This window comes from Musca vetustissima, unplaced genomic scaffold, assembly GCF_032173495.1.
Source record: "Musca vetustissima isolate MV318-11 ecotype Yass unplaced genomic scaffold, APGP_CSIRO_Mvet_v1 utg4944, whole genome shotgun sequence".
Classification (NCBI taxonomy): domain Eukaryota; kingdom Metazoa; phylum Arthropoda; class Insecta; order Diptera; family Muscidae; genus Musca; species Musca vetustissima.
This window is the reverse complement of record NW_026877834.1, coordinates 139,394-163,867: the sequence shown is the minus strand read 5'-3', so window position 1 is coordinate 163,867 and position 24,474 is coordinate 139,394. Positions and strand designations below refer to the sequence as shown.

Genomic DNA, 24,474 nt, shown 5'->3' with positions numbered 1-24,474 from the left:
CGATTGGCTTTATCCTAGTTCATACGATAGCTATACACTCACAGAGAAACGTGTAAAAATTTGGAATCGATTGGGTTATTAGTTTTTGAGTTATCGTGCCCGCCATTCGCAAAAGAGAAAAACGCGTTTAAAGTTTGAGAAACCCTTTAGCCGTCACTTGATGCTGACACAATAAATCGGCTATATCTTCAAGAGTTCTTGAGATTTTCACTTGAAAGTTTGTAGAGACATTCTTGAATTAGTGTAGAATCGAATTAAATCAAAAAAAAAATTGACCCCGAGAATGGGGGGTCCCCTTAAAACAAAGTTGGCACATATCCGTACACATAGGTCATACAAAGGTAAAATAAATTTTTTTGTTATTTTTAGGATTATCGTTTCATATAAAAGACCCCCCTTTTTATACATTCTTCCATAAGGTGGAGATTATGTTCTATGTCGATATACGTATTTTCGTCTGTCTGTCCGTCTGTTGGAATCACGATAGATATTTAAGTTAGAGCTCTAGAATTTTGCACAGACATTGCTAGTAATCCTAGGATGTTGGGTATTTCAAATGTGATATATCGGTCCATGTTTTGGTGTAGCCCTCATATAACGATATCTCCTATTTTGGTTATTTTGGACACGTTTTCCAACTGAATTGGCTATTATTTGGTCTTTTGGGTTCAAATTGAATAACACATATCCGTACAAAAAATTATTAACATTGGCCCAAGTTTCAGGGTAGCCCCCATTTAACGGTACTCCCCAATATTCAGTATTTGGTGGATTTTGGTCATTTTTTCCAACCGAATTGGCTGTAATTTTGTATTTTGGGTTCTCATTGTGTAGCACATCCTTGTACCAAAAATTATTAATATTGACCCAAGTTTCAGGGTAGCCCCCATATAACGGTAATCATCAATCTAGGAATTTTAGACACGTTTTCCAACCGAATTGGCTGTTAAATTTTATTTTGGGTTCTCATTGAATAACACATATCCGTACCTACCAACTTGGCTGTAATTTAGTATTTTGGGTTCTCATTGTATAGCACATTTCCGTACTATTTTTTTAATGTTGACCTATGTTTAAGGGTAGCCAACCATAATATGGTACCATACCTTTGAGACCCAATTAATTTTAGATATTTTGTTTGTCATCATCGTCGGGGAGGGTACAAAAAGTTCGGCCGATCCGAACTAAACATCAGTTTTACATGTTAAGGTAGCTATTCCAATATTAGGAAGTTCCCAGCGATATGTATATGAGTAGGTATTTCGGGTCATGTTGGGGACATTCATATGTCACATAAGAAGGTCATGTACACTTTTAGAAAGTTCCAGCTTCATTTTTCAAACGATATCTATACAGATTAGTGCTTTGAATTTTTATACCCTTCACCACACTGTGGTACAGGGTATTATGTCTTTGTGCATATGTTTGTAACAGGCAAAAGGAAACGAGATAGACACATGGTTCCTTTTGAGAATATGCATAGAATCACTTTCTAAGTCGATTTATGCATGTCCGTCCGTCTGTCTGTCTGTCCATGTTAAATTGTAAACAAAGTACAGGTCGCATTTATGATCCGAATTGTATGAAATTTGGCATAGGTCACTTATTCGGCCCAAGGACGAACCCTATTAAAATTGGGAAAAATCGGTTCAGATTTAGATATAGCTCCCATATTAATGTAAACGGTCCCTATATATCTTTCGATTTGCACGATATTTGGTACAGTCTAATCATTTAGGTCTACAATGATGTCTGCCAAGTTTCGTAAAAATCGGCCCAGATTTAGGTATAGCTCCCATATATATTTTCGGCCGATTTCATGTAAATGGTGCCCCAAAGTCCCTATATATCTTTTGATTTGCACGAAATTTGGCATAACGTACTGAATTGGGCCTAGAATGATGTCTGCCCAGTTTCGAGAAAATAGGTCCAGATTTCTATATAGCTGCCATATATAGTTTCGTCCGATTTCATGTAAATGGTGCCCCAAAGTCCCTAAATATCTTTTGATTTGCACGAAATTTGGCATAACGTAGTGAATTAAGCCTAGAGTGATGTCTGCCAAGTTTCGAGAAAATCGGTCCAGATTTAGATATAGCTCCGATATATAGTTTCGTCCGATTTCATGTAAATGGTGCCCCAAAGTCCCTATATATCTTTTGATCTGCACGAAATTTGGCATAACTTACTGAATTGCGCCTAGAATGTTGTCTGCCAAATTTCGTGAAAATCGGTCCAGATTTAGATATAGCTCCCATATATAGTTTCGTCCGATTTCATGTAAATGGTGCACCAAAGTCCCTATATATCCTTCGATTTGCACGAAATTTAGCATAACGTACTGAATTGAGCCTAGAGTGATGTCTGGCAAGTTTCGAGAAAATCGGTCCAGATTTCTATATAGCTCACGTCCGATTTCATGTAAATGGTGCACCAAAGTCGCTATATATCTTTCGATTTGCACGAAATTTGGCATAACGTACTGAATTGAGCCTAGTGTGATGTCTGCCTTGTTTCGTGAAAATCGGTCGAGATTTAGATATAGCTCCCTTTTATTATAGATTGATTTTAAGTAATTGACGCACCAAGGAACCAATAGGAACAAAACGTTCTGAAATTAGTATAACCTAACATGTGACAAGTTTCGTTGAAATCGCTTCATATTTGGATAGAGCTTCCATATATATTTTCGCCCGATTTCAAGTAAATTGGGCATCAAAGTCCTCATGTTAGTCAGATTGACATCAAATTTTGCACAACGTACAAAATTGAGCATAGAATTACGTATTGCGTTTTCTAGAAGTACAGACATAGCCCAACGGATGGCCTATTTATATTTGTTTGAAGTCGATTTACATACTTTATGGATAGATCTAGGTAGATTCACATTAGATAAATATCACATATTTTATGTCATCCAATTTCATGTTAATAGTCCTGTTTAATATACCCATAGTGGTGAAGGGTGTCATATAGTCGGCCCGTCCTACTTTACTACTTTCCTTACTGTTCTTTTTTTTGCATCCTTTCTTTTCCGTTTATGACTTGGGAACAGGATTTTATTGTAATAATATAAAAAAATATTAATGTCTTAATTTTGTGTTAGGGCGTCTTCGCCAGGGACCTGCTATTTCCCAATAACTACAGTACTTCTTAATCATGAATGTGACACTTTTCTCCCTGGAATTTTTTGTATCGAAAATTATAATGTCAAATATCAGATAATATATTTTCACCCTTAGTATCGTATCTGTTGTGGAGTTTTGTGTGGGGGTATAGAGGTTAAAAAGTTTGATCCCCGTGTTTAGACATGATGGGAGTTCAGATCTTTTGCCACTGTGTTTTATTGGCCACTAACACAGGTATTTTGACTCGATTGCTTTTCATGTTCTTTATTTTATATTTACGAATGCTACAAAATGTATTTCTCAAACTTATCACAGGTGTACGAACTTGGATTACAAAAATAAAAGCTCACACGTGTAGGTTTCCGCCATCCAAACCTTATTATTTTTTTTTTAATCAAAAGGTTGAACTTTCATTAATTTTATTCGTTTATAACACAAAATGAGAATAAAATAAAGATTGATAGACACAGTTAGGAAACATGAAAGCGAAAACACGTGTATAATTATATTATTTTCTAATTCTAATGTAACATTTGGCAAAATATTTCCTTTCCTTCTTCTTTTATATATATATATATGTACATACATTACTAACATATATACATTTCTTTCTTTTCTCTCTTCCCAATACAGGCATCCTTTTATTCAACGGCGCTTAAAACATTAATATCGGTTTCGACTGTGATTCTTTTAGGTCTTATTATAGCTTATCATGCTTTGGAAGTGCAGGTGAGAGTGAGTGCTAATTACATTTCTTTCTTTCAGATGTTTTTGTTTTATGCCTAATACCAAGTACCCTAGTTTCGATAAACAATAATAGAATGAACCAAAAAAAAAAACAAAATAACCCCAACAACAAATAAATATATATCTATATATATGCATATATACATAAATATCTAAACAAAAAAACCCAAAAAATGCTCGCTCGTATAGTAGATATTACTAACAACAACAAATAATAATATCAGTAACAACAACTGGCATACATGTACCGACTACATACGTACATACAAAAGCAAAAATAAGAAGCAAAATTTATGCCAATTTACAATTTCGCAAAAAAATAATGTATGAGTGTGTACATGCATTTATATATACATATTATATACATATATATTTATGTATATACGTAGAAGAGTGTTAATGACCGTCGTAATCGTCGATGTCGTCGCCGTATTTTTTGGTTGCTCCATAATCATAGGATTATGTGGTGATATGTTTATTTATGTTTATAATTTAGCGATAAACAGAACATAACTCCCCGCTCCTACTCCCCCGCTACATTCATCATCTACAAAATAAAATTAAATGAATACAAATGAAAAAATAAAAAAAATTGCAATCAATAACAGCCAAACAGCTTAGCCTATAGAATTTATACAAAAAGTAAATTATAATAATCTATACTAACAATACATTTTAACAAAATTTGCCACAAAGAAATATTTATGTGTATAAATAATTATTATAAATATAATAAAAAAATAAAACCTACTGTCTATGTATCAATTCCAAGTTTCATCAACAAATGTGTCAACAACCTCCAAAAACCACTTAAAATTTATGTTGGGAAGGTAATAATATGTGTGTGAGCACCAGATTTTGTAACACCTTTAAATATTGGACTTCCAATACATATGTGTGTGTCCGTCTAACTTACGTAATAAACGTAAATTTCATTTAAATGTTTTTATTAATTTATCTTTCGACATGAGCTACATGATCGAAGTAACAAAGAAAAGGAAAGCCAGAGAGAAACTACACATTCCCACCATTATGCGACGCGTTTCGCCGTTGGTTAAGCTGTTCATCAGGCATATTGGGAAATGTGGCTTACAAATATCGTTACTTGATAAGTTGTATTTATGTCGAATATTGTTGCGAAATTGCATCTATGAATTAAATTCAACCGTGTCAAGGTTCGGACATTTGGCTTCACACCAGAACATTCCTTTTCAGAGTAGATTTTTAGGATTTAGGAATTTCTCCGTATGATAATGATCGCACAAATTCTTCTTCTCTAATCGTTCTTCAGTTGAATGGTTGCATGAAACAAATTAAATGAAGTTTTCTATTCCTTTTCGAAGATGATAATACACTGAATATAGCTCTCCTTTAACATTTCGAAAACATTTGTTTACCCTCTTCCATAGTTATGGTCGACATCGAGAGAAAAATCTATATACGTCTGCCGGTTGAAATTTCAATTGGACTCACAATATCCTAGGTATTGAAAACAGAGGTATCCAGCTATGGCGATACCGCATCATTTATGGTTTTTATACATAATCCTCTTCGAGAATAATACACTGTTTCTAGCACACCATATCAGTGGAAATCATGATGGGGTCGTAGCGATAAAGGTTTTTAAAAATCCGGCTATATAGGTAACGCCCTATTTACTGTGCTATGAAGATTCCAAAGGCACTTTGCATCCGAAGTAGCTGTCATTTTGAGTTCTTGGCGGTTACGGGGGGTCCGCGCAGAATGTTTTCAATATAGGTCTCTGTTTTTTATATGGGTCCATGTAATGAAAATATTTCGCGGATACCCCAAAAATTATATATATTCTTGATTAGAATTAAATTGTAATCGATTTACGCTTGTCCGTTGTCAGCTGTCTGTTGAAATTACGACAAAGCAATATTTAAGATCGAGCTCTGAAGTTTTGAACAGACATTACTAGTACTCGTAGGATGTTTGGTATTGTAAATGGCATACATCGGTCAGCTTTTTGATGTGGCTTACATATAATGTTAACCCCAACATTCGATATTTTGAACAAATTTTCCAACAGAATTGGCTGTAATTTAGTATTTTGAGTTCTCATTAGTACCAAAAATATTAATATTGACCCAATATTTAGGTATTTTTATCTCCATTTTCGACTTTTTTTCGTGTTTTAAAACTCCATTGTATATTTTCCAACCTGTGCCAGCAATATGGCTTCTCGGGCTTCTAAATAGCGAAACGTCTAATGATTCGCATATCCCTCATATATAGGGGCCGCCTCATTTGAGATTTTTGTTTTAGGGTGTCATAGGTTTTGTTGAACTGAATGTCAAATTTATACAAGACATGATGAAGATTTGGCCTTACTTAAATGTGGCTGGAGATTTTGAATATACATTACGCTGTCTTGTGTAGAGTATAGAAGTACACAGGAACTCATATTTGAGTACTGAAAGGGATCTTCACATTAAGATTGTGTCATTTTTCGATTCCGTCCATGTTCCAGCTTCCATATAGATTCTTGATCCTAGATCCCTGCGTCATATACAACAGATATTGGTAATTAAGTGTAGAGTGCATCATCTCCTCAGCAATATCAATGACCATTCTGTGTTTGGTCGAAATTTATGAATTTTGACACAAAGACGACGAACCAAAATGCATCCTAAGATGTATAAGATATATACCATCTTCCTCTGGTATAACGTTTTTACCCGTTCGTAGTTTTCGAATCTCTCCAAGATTTGGTAAAATTATTTGAATCAAATCAGATACATATTTCTCTCTATATTTAAAGTGGAACGATATTTCGCTTATTAATAGTGGAACGAAATACTTCATATGCGGACTTTATTTAATTTTTACAAATAACTGCGAAGTACAGAGTCTTCGTCAAATTCAGAATGTTTTTCATATAATTTACAAGTTTTCAAAATGTTGGTGTTCAAAGTATGGTTAAAATTGGTTGCACTCTTCGATGGTCAAGGACACTTCGACTAGCCTTAAAAAAACATCCGTCATAGCAGACCAGATCTTCTATTGAAAATTCAACTAGATGGTTAAAAAGGAGTGTTTAAAATACCCTATAAGTATTATTGGAAGGAAAATGAAGTAAATGTGTATTGTTGGCCAAAAATAAAAAAATACCCAAATTGTGCCACAGCATGTGAATCTAAAAATTCAATGCAATCTGAAGTCCTTGGCGCTACTATACAATTAAGGATATAAAAACATATTCTGAGATAAGATCAATTTTTTGTTGTTGTTTGAATAAAATGCTGGTATAAGTTTCGATATTATACCCCATTTCAATTTATCTGATTTTGTCTTCTATACAGTGCACTGATAATGGATTACCAACAATATTTGCAGACAAAAATTATTTCAGTGGAACTACAGCCTTTCTTATCATTAAAATTAAAACAGAAATTTTATGTCTAAATAATTGACTACTCTCCCACATATGTATATATGCATGCATGCATACATACATATACATATAAATGTATTTGCATAAACGTTTTTAGTTAGTTCGGCATTTGTTTCATGGCATCATTCATTGTTGATGCGGTTCATTTTTTTTTTTGTGTTCTATCTTTCTTTGTGGCAAATTGCGTTAAAATGTATTCATGCATTCATTTGGCAACTTCTACTTCTCACTGTCGCGTAGACACACACCAACACACGCATACACACTCCGAAAACACACACACACTTGTGTGAAATTCGTTATGTTTTGCAGCTTTGTGTCTGTGTGCGTGCGTGTACGTGTATGTGTATTACCCATTGTACATTTAGAAATGTGCATCCGATGCTGTTGATGGTACTTCACCGCATGTCTAACAACCCCAAGCCAACAAAAAAAAAAAAACAAAAAGCCATGTCGCTCAATGCATGAATATTTAGTTCTTCTTTATCTATATGTGTATATATTTGGTGTGAGTGCATCTGTGTGTGTGTTCAGTATAGTTTATTTATGTATAGTCAGAGTATATCTATATATACGTGTGTGGTTGTTATGTTTATGTGTGTGTTAGTCTTTTAAAGTTTTCCTTTCTTTATATATGTTTTTTAGGTTTAGCTTGATTGTTAATTAAAACATTATTCATGATGGTGAAAGACAAGTTAACATTTATACTCACACTACAACTACTAACACTTATATACACATCACATTCATTTATATGCTAACTCTCTCACTGTTAGTGAGTTGAATTGCAACAAAAAACAAAAACCCAGATGTACAGCTTACAAACAAACATCTGAACATTTACATGTGTAATGTAAAAATACAGTGATGTACAATATGACTGCCATTTTTTATTATTTTATTTTTTTCGATTTTCATTTTCAATCGTGTTAATCTTTTATTAATTTAAACTTATAAAAAATCTTAAAAAATTAAAAATTTGTTTTGTACTTGATAACAAAAGTCTGCGATATATCTTTTTACATAAAGTGGTCTGTTAGATGACATAAAATAATTATAAAGGTTAACATAATTTGTGAATCCCTACACAACTAGGTGGTTTGCGTGGTCTCAAAAGTTTGTAAAGCCCCACAAAAAATTGGTTTCAGACCCATCAATACTCTATATCATCTATATCATATCTCGACTAGCTGTTTCCATCTACATATCCGCCTGTCCATTATAACAATTAATCAGGCCATAGTTGTGGACCAGTTGTCACGAAATTTTTCATGTACGTACTGGCCAACAACGATACCGATGAAAGGGGATCATAGCAACGAATAATACTAATAATAGCTGTTTTGATGAGAAACGACAAATTTGTGTTGATATTTGCACATTTCTTAGAAATGCATTTTTACTCAGGTTTTCAAGGCGCACAAGATGTACTAGGTACTATATCATAGTTGATCTATCACAGTGTTATTATTGAAACACACAAAATTTGGCCGAGCCTCGGGATTTTGCTCTGCAAAAAGTGATAGATCATAGATAGTTGTTTTTCCCTTTCCGACCTATAAAGTATATATATAGATATATATACATTCTTGATCAGCGTAAAATTCTATGACGATTTAGAAAAAATTGAGATTGATCGCCAACAACATGTATAGAGTTGTCTTTTGTCTGCAGGCAGATGAAGTTCAAAGATTACTATATCGGACCATGTTTAGGCATAGCCCCGATATAAGGTTATTTATACTTATAGAGTTTAGAAAAAAATATTAGTTTGTGCAAAGTTTCGTATTAGGTTTTATCAAGTATGTTACAAATATTGCTAATTTTGATATCGAATGAGGATTAAAGAAATCTCCAAATGTTGAGAATTGTCACTTCACTTTTCAGGATAGCTTTCATAAATGTAACGGTACCGTTTTTCGTTTTGGTTGAAAAACGTGCCCAAACTCCACAAAATTGTAGTTAAATACATTTGCATCTGGTCCATGTTCATTCTTTAAAAAAATGAATATAGGTTCATGATTTGACATTACCACTTTATAACCAGTGAGCGGAGCTGTATAGTCGGACGGGGCCGACCATACGATACCCTACACAAGTTCCATGAAAATCTAACTTTCTGTGGTTCTATATTCTGAGATTGGGCAATATTTCGCGATATTTGCACCCATTTGACTGGTTAGAGGTCAGCAAATATCACTTGTCCAAATTCCCTTCACCGTGGGTCGTGTTGTGATGTTCGGCTTTCGACTCGAAAAGTGCAAATAATTAAGTTTTCGGTCCACTTCATCCGAAAAATATTATTTGATCATCACCGAACATTTTAGGCGTTGTCCTTGACCATAACTGGAATCTCAAGGAACATTTCAAAGCGTTCAGCGCTATATTTCCGCCCTCCAGTGTGGTAATAGGTTACTAAATGATATATGAATACGTAAGCACCTGTAAATATTGAAGTGTAACTCTCGCATCCGAGTACCTACGCCAATATAATTGGTATCAATTTAAAGGTCAACCATTCCTCTTGGATATACTATCAACTTCTCGGGTCTATGTCCTTCAGTGGTAAATATATACGCTATATAATACAACTTTTGTAATTTTTCGCACAAAAGTTAGGGTCCATTTGAACCGCTAAATATTGACCGATCTTTTTCAAAACAGGTATGCTTATTCTTTGGCCCGATCCCCCTCCATGCAAAAATTCGAGGTGTTTGGGCCATAATTGTGGCCTTTGGAGCCACCAGAAAAACTGACAAAAATAAAGTTTTTGCTCCATTTCATCACCTAAATATTAATCGATATTTTCCAAAAACAATAGAAATCTTCATTGGCTAGAACCCATCCTGCATGCAAAATTTCGTGAAGATTGGTCCATAACTGTGGCATGTATCGTGTTTACAAATTATAATGGACAGACGGACGGACACACATATCTAGATCGACTCAGCTAGTCGATATATGACGATCGGTATACTTAAAGGTGGGTCTAGGACCATTATTTCGCGGCGTTACAAACATTTGGGGCTGCACAAAGCTATAATACCCTGACAACATAGTTGTGCAGGGTATAAAAATTCCGTCCCATCACTGAGTATGTTCAAGGTCATGGCCGAATTTTGAAACATGCAATTTGGCATTTTTTTTTTGTTAGATAATTTAATTGCCTCAAAAAAGTGTCAATTTCATGGTTCATATGTCGTAAGGCCCCTCCGATAAATAATTTTTGTGGTTTGTGCCCTTAACGAGAGCCCCTAAGCAAATTTAATACGAGAGCCACACAAGTACTCTTTCTTGTGAGGAGTTATCATGCCCGCCATCAAAAATAAGGGCTTTTCTTTAATCACCAAAAACAAAAACAATACTACAACAACAACCAACCTTTGGAAATTATTTTTCTTCTCTTTTAAATCTTCAATTATGTATGTGTAAAGTTACAAACCTTAACATGCATTGGTATTCATTTAGAAGCCCAATGAAAATCTTAAAAATTTAAAATCGAGAATCCCCTGAAACTGATAGAACTTTCTAAAAAAACATGATTTCTATTAAAACCAATAAAGAACTTTAACCACTTTCCAAATAAACGATTCATCTATAAAATTCTGAAACCAATTTCGTTAAAATTTATTAATAATGTCATAATAGATATGGTTTCCATCTCATTTAATAACGACTAGACATAAAAATAAAAACAAGAATTGACAAAAAAGAACGATGACAGACATAAACAAATTAAGAATTTTACAGCAATAACAAGAAAAACGTTTATTTCCAATAAATATTTAATGATTCCCTATTTGTACTTCTTCTTTAATATATCGGCCTTTTAAGTCTACCCATCTCTGTCTTCTCGCCATAGTCACAATGAATTGCTGTAATTTATAATAGAAAAAAACGACATACCACCAAAGCAGATAACAATCAACTAAACATCTTTATTATTGTCATTTTGCTATGTAAAAGAGAAGAACAGTTTAAACAACAACGACTACAAAAAACGTGTATAGACATGAAAAATCCTTGACATGACACTAAACGAAAAACATACAAAAACAACAACAACAAAATAAATGAACTTCATTACGCGATATATGTTGAAAACAACTTTGCTCCAGGTCAAAAGGATAATGATGAAGCAAAAATAATAAACAAAGCAAAAAAAACACACTTTTTTCTTTAACATCCTTACCAGCATAGCTAACCACTACCATCATCATCATCACCATCAACACTAACATGACTACAACCACTACCGCTACTTATAATGTCATCATCCATCTTCGAAAATCAGGCTGTACATACCACCAGCATCTGTGCTTATTACTGCATCCAAACATCATCATTGTTAGGTCCTTATGTAAAAGAACACAACTTTGGCTTAGATGACTGTCGGTTTTTTCCAATTTTTACTTTCCAGTGAAGGCAAGTTTTTGAAACTACCACCACCACCACTTCTACTACATAAATGTAGTAAGCGCGGTAAAAGTTTATTTTCTTTTTTAATACTTTAACGTTTACTTCCATGTTAGGTTCATAAATTTGATGATGCTGTCGCCTATGATGAATATATTTAATAATAGGCAATGCAGCTATGACATCTGCAGAATAAGACATGACATGGAAAATATAAGGAGGGGAAAGGGAGAGGTTATTAGAGACTCTAAAATAAAGGTCCTTAGGAAATTTTCTATACTAGAAACATATGGAAGCTATATCAAAAAATGGAGCCACACTGCAAATTTTCCATTTTTTTGGATTTTAGCTCAATTTGCATGTAGTTAATTTGGTTGTAAAATTTGGCTAGGGCCTTCAAAATGGGGTTTGTGGTCTTTATATGGCTGCTAAGTCAAATGTGGATCTATAATATATTGGTAATTTTCTGTCTCATGGCTAATGAGGCTATATACACCAAGAAAATGTGCTGAAAATGAATTTTATGTCATGCGAACAGAACATTTATTTCGATTTAAACCAAACTTTGCACAACCTAACATTTTAACCAAGCCTATCTAATGTTTGAAGATAGAACTTATCGGTCCACTGCTTCCATTAGCTCACCCGCAAAAAGTCCAAATTTTGAAAATGTGTAATCCTTTTATGAAGCGAACTTAGTATCCAAAATTCATTAAAATTTTGTACATCGTAATATGTTTACCTAGTCTAGATCCAATCCGAAGATAGGACCTATATGACCAGTTCTTTCGGTCCTTTGCTTCTAGTGCTTCCATACAAAATTAATATTAATTTTATAATATCATGCGAACGGACTATACGATCTGAACAAAACTTTGCAAAACCTAATATTTTAACAATGGGACTTATCGGTGCAATCCTTCTAATAGCTACCCCACAAAGGGGATGGGCGGCAATAATGTTTATGACCTTCACCACACTGTAGTACAGGGTATTATGTCTTTGTGCATATCTGTGTAACAGTTAAAAGGAAATGAGATAGACTTACGGTACACTTTGAGAATATGCATAGAATCACTTTCAGAGTCGATTTATGTATATCCGTCCATCTGTCCATGTTAAATTGTAAACACAGTACAGGTCGCGTTTATTATACGATTTGGATGAAATTTGGTACAGGTCACTTATTTGGCGCTTCAGATTTAGATATAGCTCCCATATATAGTCTCGTCCGATTTAAGGTAAATGGTGCACCAAAGTCCCTATATATCATTCGATTTGCATGAAATTTGGCATAGAGTACTGAACTAGGAGCAGAATGATTTGTGCCAAGTTTTGAGAAAATCGGTTCAGATTTAGATATAGCTCCCATGTATATTTCCGTCCGATATAAGGTAAATGGGGCACCAAAGTCCCTATATATCATTCGATTCGCATGAAATTTGGCATAGAGTACTGAATTAGGTCCAGAACGATGTGTGCCAAGTTTTCAGAAAATCAGTTCACATTTAGATATAGCTCCCATATATAGTTTCGTCCGATTTAAGGTAAATGGTGCACCAAAGTCCCTATATATCATTCGATTTGCATGAAATTCGGCATAGAGTACTGAATTAGGTGCAGAATGATTTTTGCCAAGTCTCGAGAAAATCGGTTCAGATTTAGATATAGCTCCCATATATAGTTTCGTCCGATTTAAAGTAAATGGTGCACCAAAGTCCCTATATATCTTTCGATTTGCACGAAATTTGGCATAGAATACTGAATTAGGTGCAGAATGATGTTTGCCAAGTTACGAGAAAATCGGGTCAGATTTAGATATAGCTCCCATATATATTTTCGTCCGATTTAAAGTAAATGGTGCACCAAAGTCCCTATATATCATTCGATTTGGATGAAATTTGGCATAGAGTACTGAATTAGGTGCAGAATGATTTTTGTCAAGTCTCGAGAAAATCGGTTCAGATTTAGATATAGCTCCCATATATAGTTTTGTCCGATTTAATGTTAGTTGTGCACTAAAGAACCAAAGATTGGCCGACCCGCACACAATGTTGTACAATGTACTGAAGTTACTATAACCTTGAGTGTGTCAAGTTTTCTTGAAATTGGTTCAGATTTACATATAGCTCCTATATATACTTTACTAGGCCGGTTGGCAAAACGTACTGAAATTAATCTCGGGCAAGTTTCCTTGAAATCGGTTCAGATTTAGATATAGCATAGCTTTCATATATTATTTCGACCTATTCATGTTGATCAATGGGTGCTTGATTGATATTACATTTTAAACCGCGAAGCATACCAAATAGCGTGCGTAAAGTTTGTTTAAAGTCTATTTACAAAGTATGGAATAGATTGCAGAATGGCATGTGTAAGGATTGATATTAGTCGGTTTATTTATAGATAAAGATCGCATTTTTAAGTTCGTTCAATTTCATGTCAATGTTCCTTCGAAAAGACGACATCTGTAAAGATACATATGTAGAATATTATATTTCCGCTCGATTTTATGCAAATAGTGCAGGGAAGAGCCTATTTTTGTTCGCCAAACATAAAATATAGCATATCGTATTGGGTTGTAGTCCGATCTGTATGATCGGTGCAAAAATTACATATATAAGTATACCTTCAATGTCATCATTTGGATTTGATATTTGCACACATCGAAGATGCAGAATACAATCCTAATGCTTCTAGAACCTTACTCATAAATTCTGAAGAATAAAAATTAATGTACGAAAGGTATATGCAAGGTCGATGATGACGCATATCGGTTTAATTTTTCAATCGAGAAACCATATCAAAAATCAATTTTTACAGTTTTCAGAATAAATTTAGAGGATATTTTCAAAAGTTGAGTCAACTCGGTCCAGCCGTACTCAATTCTATGCATTTTGTGTACCATTTATATATATAGAATCAAAAATTAAGCGATTCTTAAATTTACATTATATATTTTTTAGAAACAGAAAGTTATGCCAACTATCTTAAATTGTTTCCCACTCCAATTTTTTTAGAATTTGTATTTAAATTCCGGCAATTCAATTGCATGCAAACTCTGACATTTATATGAAATGTGACATATATATTCAACTATTATTTTAATTTTTATTTATATAGCAAAGGTTAAAGTTTGCTTTACAACAACTGACAACACACAATTGTTATTGTATTCCCATCTAAGCCTAACTAATCTCCGCCACCCCCTACAAACGCATAGTTGTTAACACTTGAGTTCGCCTAATTCATTACAAAGCCCAGCCAGCAATATATTTATTATTAATAAAGACAAATGTTTGGTTTGCAATATTGAAATATTCCTCGCTCTCACGCCGTCACAAAGGAATTTTTGTTTTGCAAAGAACAAATCACCCTGACATTGATTGATGTCCTTTGTAATTTTCACATCTTCATCACTGCCGCCGACGTCCTGTCATAATCAACTGCCATAAAACTTAACTCGTTCTATTGTCCATCAACAAAAAAAAGTAGAAATTTGAAGGGGATATTCTTGCCATCCATCCTTCCTTTATTAATTTTGTTTCCTCTCGTTTTCTTGCTAGGGCGATAATTGTTATTAGAGAGGAATCACCCTCCTCTCACAATAGAATAAAAGCATGTTTATTATACAAAAAAAACATTTTTTTTTTCATTTATTCAAAAGATTAGATGGTCTCATGGCAAAAAAAGAAAATAGAAGAGCAGAGAAAATGCCCAGAAAAAAATATTATAATAATAATTATGAGAATACGGAATTTATTCTTTTGTCATGAAAATAAGACTTGTATATGAATAAGAAATTATGCAAAAATGTGTTTAAGAAACTTGCATTGTTTTGACCAGCCAGAGGACGACAAACAAAATGTAGCACAGATGGTCAGAAAAATGTAGAAAATATGTTCAGATAACAAAGAACATGGAAAATTGTTAGAAACTTCTTTACAAGTTTCTTGATGACGTCTTGTTGAAACTACATATTCTCCAAATCGTATTCTTAAATAGTAGACAAAAAATCGGTTATCACATGAACATAACTCTTCGAATTGACGGTGGCAGTCGTTGCATCTTCGAATATGACGAAGAAGTTAGATCCAATCACATCTTCGGAGCAAAGAGAGTACATAGAATTGACTTTTCCCTGGATGTAATGGTCTCTCTTCAATTACCAGAGAATTCTCCAAAACCCCAAATACAACATCGTGAATGATCATCGTGTTTCAAGTTTTGCGTGAGCTGTATTTCCTATATGAAAATTTTCGTTGCAGAAAACAATTTTCTGGAATCCCTGGAGGCTATATCTAAAGCGAAACCAATATTGATTACATCTCACTGATTTTAATCATATTAAAACCAGTGAAATCATATTAAAACCAGCGAGCGTAGCAGTATAATCGGACGGGGCCGACCATACGATACCCTACGCAACTACCACAGAACTCTAACTTTTTGCGGATTTTTATTCTGAGCCTGGGTAATATTTCGTGATAGTTGCACCCTCTTTTCCGATTAGAGTTCAACGGCACCTCTTCCTTACACTGACATATTTTCGAATATTACCAATATTCAGTACAGTTCTTCTAAGTACTTGTCCAGATTCCCTTCACTGTGGGTTGTTTTGTGATGTTCGGCTTATAATTGTGACCCATAATTCAACTACAAAAAAAAAATAGTTTTCGGCCCACTTCATCCCAAAATTATTATCTGATCATCACCGAAAATTATAGGCGTTGTCCTTGACCATATCTGGAACTTCATGGAACATTTCAAAGCGATCCGCGCTATATTTCCGCCTTCTAGTGTGGTAATGGTTTATTAAATAATATCTGAATACGTAAGTACCTGTAAATATTTACGTGTAACTCCAACACCCGAGTAGACACGACAATATAATTGGTATCCATTAAAAGGTAAACCACTCCTCTTGGATATACTATCAACTGCTCGGTTCTATGTCCCTCAGGAGTAAATATATACGCTATAGAATACAAAAGTCAGGGTCCATTTGATCCGCTAAATATTGACCCATCTTTATCAAAACAGGCATACTTGTTACCCAATGCCCAATCACCTTCTCCATGTAAAATTTCAAGATGTTTGGGCCATAATTGCGGCCTCTAGAGCGACCAGAAAAACCGACAAAAATTAGGTATTTGGTCCATTTCATCATCTAAATATTAACCGATCTTTACCAAAATCAATAGGGGTCTTCATTGGCCAGAACCCATCCTACATGCAAAATCCCACATGAAGATTGGTCCATAACTGTGGCATGTATCGTGTTTACAAATTATAATGGACAGACGGACGGACACTCATGTCTAGATTGACTCAGCTAGTCGAGATATGACGATCGGTATATTTAAAGGTGGGTCTAGGACCAATATTTCGCGGCGTTACAAACTCTTGGGGCTGCACAAAGCTATAATATCCTAACAACATAATTGTGTAGGGTATAAATAGCAAAAATTGGTATTTTTCTCGATGGAGCGAATTCAGTCGGAAAATGTCCTCAAAACACCCCCAAAATACTGTAAAATTTTTAATGGAGGAATTTTATATCCAATAAGAATTTTATATCCAATAAGAACAATTTTCAGCGGATTCGGTTGAAAAATGCACTCAAGATCCCTGAAATACTGGGGGTACCTTTATATGGGGTTAGGCCTAAACATGTACCGATATAGCCCAACTTCGAACCTGTCTGCAGACAAAAGACAACTCTATGGAAAATTTTGGTGATCTCTCTCAATTCGTTTATAGACTTAGATACGGTAAAGCAAACTTAATATACCTTCCAAACTAGGGTGGAGGGTATAAAAAATTGGTTAAACAACAACAATTTTTTAAACCACAAAACGGATAGGCCTGTATAACTTTATATACGTCTTTCTCGCTATGTAAAATTTTGGGGAAATCGAAAAATAGGATCTCTGGTACACCATTTACCTAAAATCGGACAAAAATATATATTGGATCTAATCCGTACGGAACTGTAAACGCAAAAGCAGAATACAGTCCTAATGTTTTAGGGACCTCTCTCATAAAATAATCAATATTCTGAAGAATAACAAATCAATATACGAAAGATGTATGACAAACCTAGATCATGCCCGAAGATGGAGCATATCGGTCTACTCCTTCTGCTAAATTCCACAAAAAAAGGATAAATTATCGAATGTTGTTTTTAAACCCTTCACAACACTGTGGTACAGGCTATTATGTCTTTGGTGAAGGGTATTATGTTTGTAACAGGCAAAAGGAATCGAGATAGACCCATGGTTCCTTTTGAGAATATAGATGGTATCACTTTCTGAATCGATTTATGCATATCCGTCCGTCCATGTACTTTTGTGAGGAAATTTGGATGAAATTTGCCATTTGACCCAAGGACTATTAAAATTGGAGAAAAATCGGTTCAGATTTAGATATAGCTCCCATATATATTGTCGTCCGACTTTATGTAAATGTTGCAACGAACTCCCAATATCATGAGTAATATCATGCCTTATACAAATATCTGGACAAATCCTCATTTTAATATATTTCACAAAATATATCCAATTTTTTTATATCATCATTCTTCTTTTCCCCAAAGAATTAATTCATTTAATGTACTTAGACGGTCCAAGCTAAACGTTTCTATTATAAGCGGAAGTAAATAAGAAACTGCAGAACTTGTTATGTCGATAAACATTTCTACAAAACCAACAAAAGAAAAAAAATGAAAAAAATCTACTTCCTTGTAATGAGTGTGTGCGTGTTTGGCATTAGCGCACGGAATTCGCACACAATTCATTTTCAATATCACTTGTAATGGCATTTTTAGTTTTTGTTGTTGTTGTCGCTGCCGTCGTCGTTTTGTTTTTGCTTACAAATGTCATGATTTATGTACGCTTTAAAAGGTTAAGATTTTTATTTATTGTGAATGAAAAAAAAAATCACGTGGAAATTTATGTTTAATGGGTTTTAATTTAGTGTGTGTGTGTGAGAGAGAATAAAAATTAAAATAAATGAGAAATTGAAAATGTATGGAAATGTGTATTCCGGATTGACCTCGATATTAAAATGAATTTCCAATAAATAAACAACCTATTATTACAAAATGACTTGAGATCTCCAGGGGCTCAATTCAATTCTGAAATGAAAATCTACTGCGTAAGAAATATGGCTAGAACCTTTAAACCCTGTAGAATTAGACACTACCCTTATAGGAAGGCAGCTCCGAAAAATGGGCGTATTTAGAGACGTTATTTCATAGAACACGATATCCCAATTGTAGAAAACGATATGCCCAATTGTAGCCACCTCGATTGGCTCCAACCAATCTTAAGTATTTTAGAGGTCCCACACATCTACATATAGCTGAGGCCATTCGCTTACTTATAAATGTGTCCATTATCTCTCCTAGTTGAACGAATTAGGTCAACTGTTACCGCAACTATTATATGGGCTATTAAATCACCTATGGTGAGAATGTTAGCTTACCTATCTCTAAGCCCATCCGCTGACTTAGAACTGAGGGTAGAGCCAAGCCAATTAGCTAACCTTTATCTGAGCTTGTTAGCTCACCTACATTTGCCTTTGGTTCTTGATCTATTGCTAAGCCTATTAACTCACCTATAGATGAGCCCATCATTAGCTCACCTATAGCTGAGCCCGTCATTAGCACACCTATAACTGTGCCAAACATTAGCTCACCTATAGCTGAGCCCATCATTAGCAGCTCACCTATAACTGAGCCCATCATTAGCAGCTCACATATATCTGAGCCCATCATTAGCAGCTCACCTATAACTGAGCCTATCATTAGCAGCTCACCTATAGCTGAACCCATCATTAGCAGCTCACCTATAGCTGAGACCATCATTAGCAGCTCACCTATAGCTGAGCCCATCATTAGCAGCTCACCTATAGCTGAGCCCATCATTAGCAGCTCACCTATAGCTGAGCCCATCATTAGCAGCTCACCTATAGCTGAGCCCACCATTTGCTCACCTATAGCTGAGGCCATCATTAGCTCACCTATAGCTGAGTTCATCATTAGCTCACCTATAGCTGAGCCCATCATTAGCTCACCTATAGCTGAGCCCATCATTAGCTCACCTATAGCTGAGCCCATCATTAGCTCACCTATAGCTGAGCCCATCATTAGCTCACCTATAGCTGAGCCCATCATTAGCAGCTCACCTATAGCTGAGCCCATCATTAGCAGCTCACCTATAGCTGAGCCCATCATTAGCAGGTCACCTATAGCTGAGCCCATCATTAGCAGCTCACCTATAGCTGAGCCCATCATTAGCAGCTCACCTATAGCTGAGCCAGCCCATCATTAGCTCACCTATAGATGAGCCAGCCCATCATTAGCTCACCTATAGATGATCCCAAATTGATCTCACCTATAGCTGAGCCCATCATTACTATTAGCTCACCAATAGTTGATCCTGTTAGCTCATATATTGTCCCCCTTGATTTTAGGTATTTTGAAGTTTCATTTTGCACATGAAGTTGAAGTAAATGGGCATTTAGGGATCTTCTCAGGATGGGGTATCCCGGCCCTAATAATTCTTAGTATTAGATCATGTTATGAAATATCTCAATATATTGCAGGAAATTTGACTCTGCTTCTTAAAGTCCATTAAAAATTCAACCCAACATCGTTTTTACACGTTTTTTAATATATTTAAAATTTCAACAGCAAGACGAAACTTGTTCCTAACTGTTTCCATATTTAATGAAGACTGACATAATAATTACATTTCCAAAAAAAAAATTAATTCAAAAAAATCCTCTCCATTTTCTTCACTTTTGATACTGATTACTGTTTTATTCCGCTCAGTACAAGTATTTTCAATGGCAACCTTTTTTTCTAAGAGCTTTGCAAAATTTCAGAAGAATGTAATGGCACGTGTCACTTTGTATACATCCAGTTACAATGGTTTCCAATTACATAGACATTTCCCCTTCTCTGCCATCAACTCAATTTTTGCTTCTGCATAATATTAAATAGAGTGTAAGACATGGACGTGGTACCCGACAAAAAAAAAAGTTTGAACAAAAAAAAATAAATGTCAAATTTAAAATGAAAATGGATGACAAAACTCAATATTAACTTGTCAATCAATGTGCACTGTGTTGTGGCTACACTGCTGCTGCTGCTGCATAACAGCCAACAGAAAACGAAGAAGAACAAGATCCAAAAACCTTCAACTGGACTTTGTTTTCTCTTCCTCTTAATTATTGTTTCTCATTGCAAGGAGTTAGGAAGAGAACGGAACCAGAATATAGTTTGTCCATTTTGTCATGCAACACTGGTGTTCCATTGTTTTCTGGCGAAGGAATGTGTGTGCGTGAAAAACAATGTGCCTGTGTGTGTGCAAGTGTGTATATTAGTGCATGTGTGTTGTTCAACAGAATCCCCATCTATGAGAAGACAACTATTCGATGACTGCAGTTTGCTACCCATCAACGTTATTTCATTTCAATAAAGAACGAGCAAACAGCCAACATATCGTAACGGAAATGAGAGCAAAGTCCTAAAAGACTAAATCATTGAAATTTCAAATCGCATACATACACACATCATCGCATTTACACAAATACAGTGAACGTATATAGGCAAATGCAAGCCTAGCATTATTGAAACATCCATCAATGTCATAATTCATTGTGTCTCTATTTAAATTGTTTCTTGACGATAACACAAAAATATCATCAACCCAACAAGAACAGGAATGACAGCAGCAGTAACAACAACATCAACAACTATTATACAAACTCGTCATCATCAACTACAAGAGAGAAATAAACGCAAACAATTACTATGCCATAACACTTACAGTGAAAATACATTGAATAAGGATAAACATATATATATATATATATATATTATGTACATATATATATATATATAGTAATTTTATGTAAAAATAAAAAATAAAATAGTTTTTACGTGTTTCTACTTGAGATGCCCCAAACCATACCAGAACAAAATATTCCCTCAAGAACTGGCATCAATAAAGTGCAGAAATGAAAACATTTCAAACAGTCTACAAATGTGGCAAGAGCTCGCAATAAAACTTAAAATGTCGAATTACATAAATTGAAGACTATGAACAAGTGTTCGAAAAATATTAAACTTGTAGCATTAAAAAAAAACAGACAAATTCTGCAACTATAGCTGAGAACATTTGGTCAACTATAGCTGAGCGAAATAGCTTAACTACAACTGAGCCAATTAGATCTACTACTTCACCATCGCCGGGCCCCTTAGATCAACTATAGCTGAGTAACTTAAATACCTATAGCTGAGCCCATTAGCTCACCAGTAGCTAACCATCTAAGCTCAACTATAGATATGCTTATTAACTGTGATCTAGCTGAGCCTATTATATTCTGGCACCTCTTTCAGATGGAAGATGTATGTGTTAAAAAACCGCTCACCTATAGCAGAGCCCATCATTAGCAGCCCACCTATAGCTGAGCCCATCATTAGCTCACCTATAGCTGAGGCCATCATTAGCTCACCTATAGTTGAGGCCATCATAAGCTCAGCTATAGCTCAGACCATCATTAGCTCACCTATAGCTGAGCCCATCATTAGCAGCTCACCTATAGCTGAGCCCATCATTAGCAGCTCACCTATAGCTGAGTGCATCATTAGCTCCCCTATAGCTGAGCCATCATTAGCTCACCTATAGCTGAGCCCAAATTGAGTTCACCTATAGCTCAGACCATCATTAGCTCACCTATAGCTGAGCCCATCATTAGCTCACCTATAGCTGAGCCCATCATTAGCAGCTCACCTATAGCTGAGCCCATCATTAGCAGCTCACCTATAGCTGAGTGCATCATTAGCTCCCCTATAGCTGAGCCATCATTAGCTCACCTATAGCTGAGCCCAAATTGAGTTCACCTATAGCTAAGCACATCATTAGCTCACCTATAGATGAGCCCATAGTTAGCTCACCTATAGATGAGCCCAAAATTAGCTCACCTGTAGCTGAGCTCATCATTATCTCACCTATAGATGTGCCCATAGTTAGCTCACCTATAGCTAAGCCCATCATAAGCTCAGCTACAGCTGAGGCCATCATTAGCTCACCTATAGCTGAGCGCATCATTAGCTCACCTATAGCTGAGCGCATCATTAGCTCACCTATAGCTGAGCGCATCATTAGCTCACCTATAGCCATCAAATTGCATCTCAATCGGATACGGTATGCGACGGTAAGGCCTCCATGCAAAACAGTAGCCACATTTTAGATATTTTGAATACTTTCTTAGATATTTTTTTTTTTTCAAAATGATGTGACTGTAATTTTGCACTTTGGAATACCAGATTCAAATGCTGATCAGCACTACCACATATTTAAAGATCCTTCTTATTTTCCTACCCTTTCTTTCCGCATCTTGTCTTAAAGGGGACCCCCCCCCCATTCTCGGGGTCAAAAATTTTTTGGATTGAATTCGAATCTACACTCATTCAAGAATGTCCCTACAAAATTCCTTATTTTTTAACTTAGTTTGTGGTCAAAAATCGGCGATTTTCCAAAAATATTTTTTCAAAGGTCCGCTATTTTGTTAATTTTAGAGCGAAGTCAATAATCCTAGTTCATACGAGAGCCAGTCTTGTACTCTTTCTAACACCATTGGAATTTTCGGATTCCGATGTTCCAGTGAGGAGTTATCATGCCCGCCATCAAAAATAATTGCAAAAAAACAACAACAATTTTTTTTTGTAAATTGAAAATCTTGAAAAAATAAAATCGAGAATGGGGGGTTCCCTTAAACCATTGTGATTGGGATTCAAATGTCACTCTCGCATGTAAATATATAATTGCTTCGAGTTTAATCTAAAGATACCTTCATTAAAGGTGTCCGATTATATTACAACACCGATCACAGGCGACAGAATTGGTTTAAATTGTAATTATGGTCCTCCTCTTCTTCCTATTTATGGTAGTAGATGCGACAATTCCCCAAGGACTTCCGCGATACTTTATATAGAATAACCATACCAAAACATGTATTATTTTGTTGTTGTAATATACAATTCTTCCGAATTCACATTCTTCACAATCACTACAACAAATGCATTTTTCATTTACATACCTTCATAGGAAAACCCATGAATAGGATGTGTATTAGAATGTGGGGTATCCACATTCCGAATACAAGGCATTCTTGGTCACATTAAAGAATTTGATTTCTTTACAGTGCAGTTTTTTTTATTGGACTGTCAATTGTAATGGAAGTTTTGGTAAGAAAAAAATAAAAAAACACCAAGGGAAATAAAAGCTTTTCCCTTCCATACATTGGTTGAGCATCAGAAAGAAAGAAAAAAATGCACGAAAGGGTTGCAAGTGGTTTTGTAATATTTCTCCACATACTATATTGTATGGGTATATGTTTGTTTGCATGGCAATTTACCATGAATGACAAGTAGTTTTATTTATTATCTCTTACACATCAAAATCATCCTTATGAAAGTTGTTGCAACAGCAAAGTTATTTTACATTCTAAAAGGATACTAATATTGTTACTACTACTACCATCACTGTTAACAATCCTTTTTTACGTTAGAAAATAAAATAACGAAATGCGAAAGAAAAGTAAAAAAATAGAGAACTTCAATTTTATTGTGTGAAAGTTGTAGCAATCTGGTACAAGTAGAAGAGGGTGCGGAATTTTGTACATCGATCTGAACACACATTCGCTTTTAGTTGTCACTTTGGGGATTCTATAGAGCAAAAACATGTAATA

At 35.0% G+C, this 24,474-nt stretch overlaps 1 protein-coding gene across 2 annotated transcripts in view; it reads left to right on the top strand.

Moving 5' to 3' along the window:
- The window catches only part of LOC133322509 (small conductance calcium-activated potassium channel protein), a 182,557-nt gene that overhangs the window by 25,061 nt on the left and 133,022 nt on the right, over positions 1-24,474 (top strand). The window contains exon 3 of one of the 2 annotated variants that reach the window (XM_061531497.1): positions 3,762-3,857. In XM_061531497.1, the coding sequence (XP_061387481.1) occupies positions 3,762-3,857 (96 nt within the window). Of the gene's footprint in view, positions 1-3,761; positions 3,864-24,474 lie in introns of both variants that reach the window. The other variant, XM_061531496.1, reaches the window with a different exon arrangement.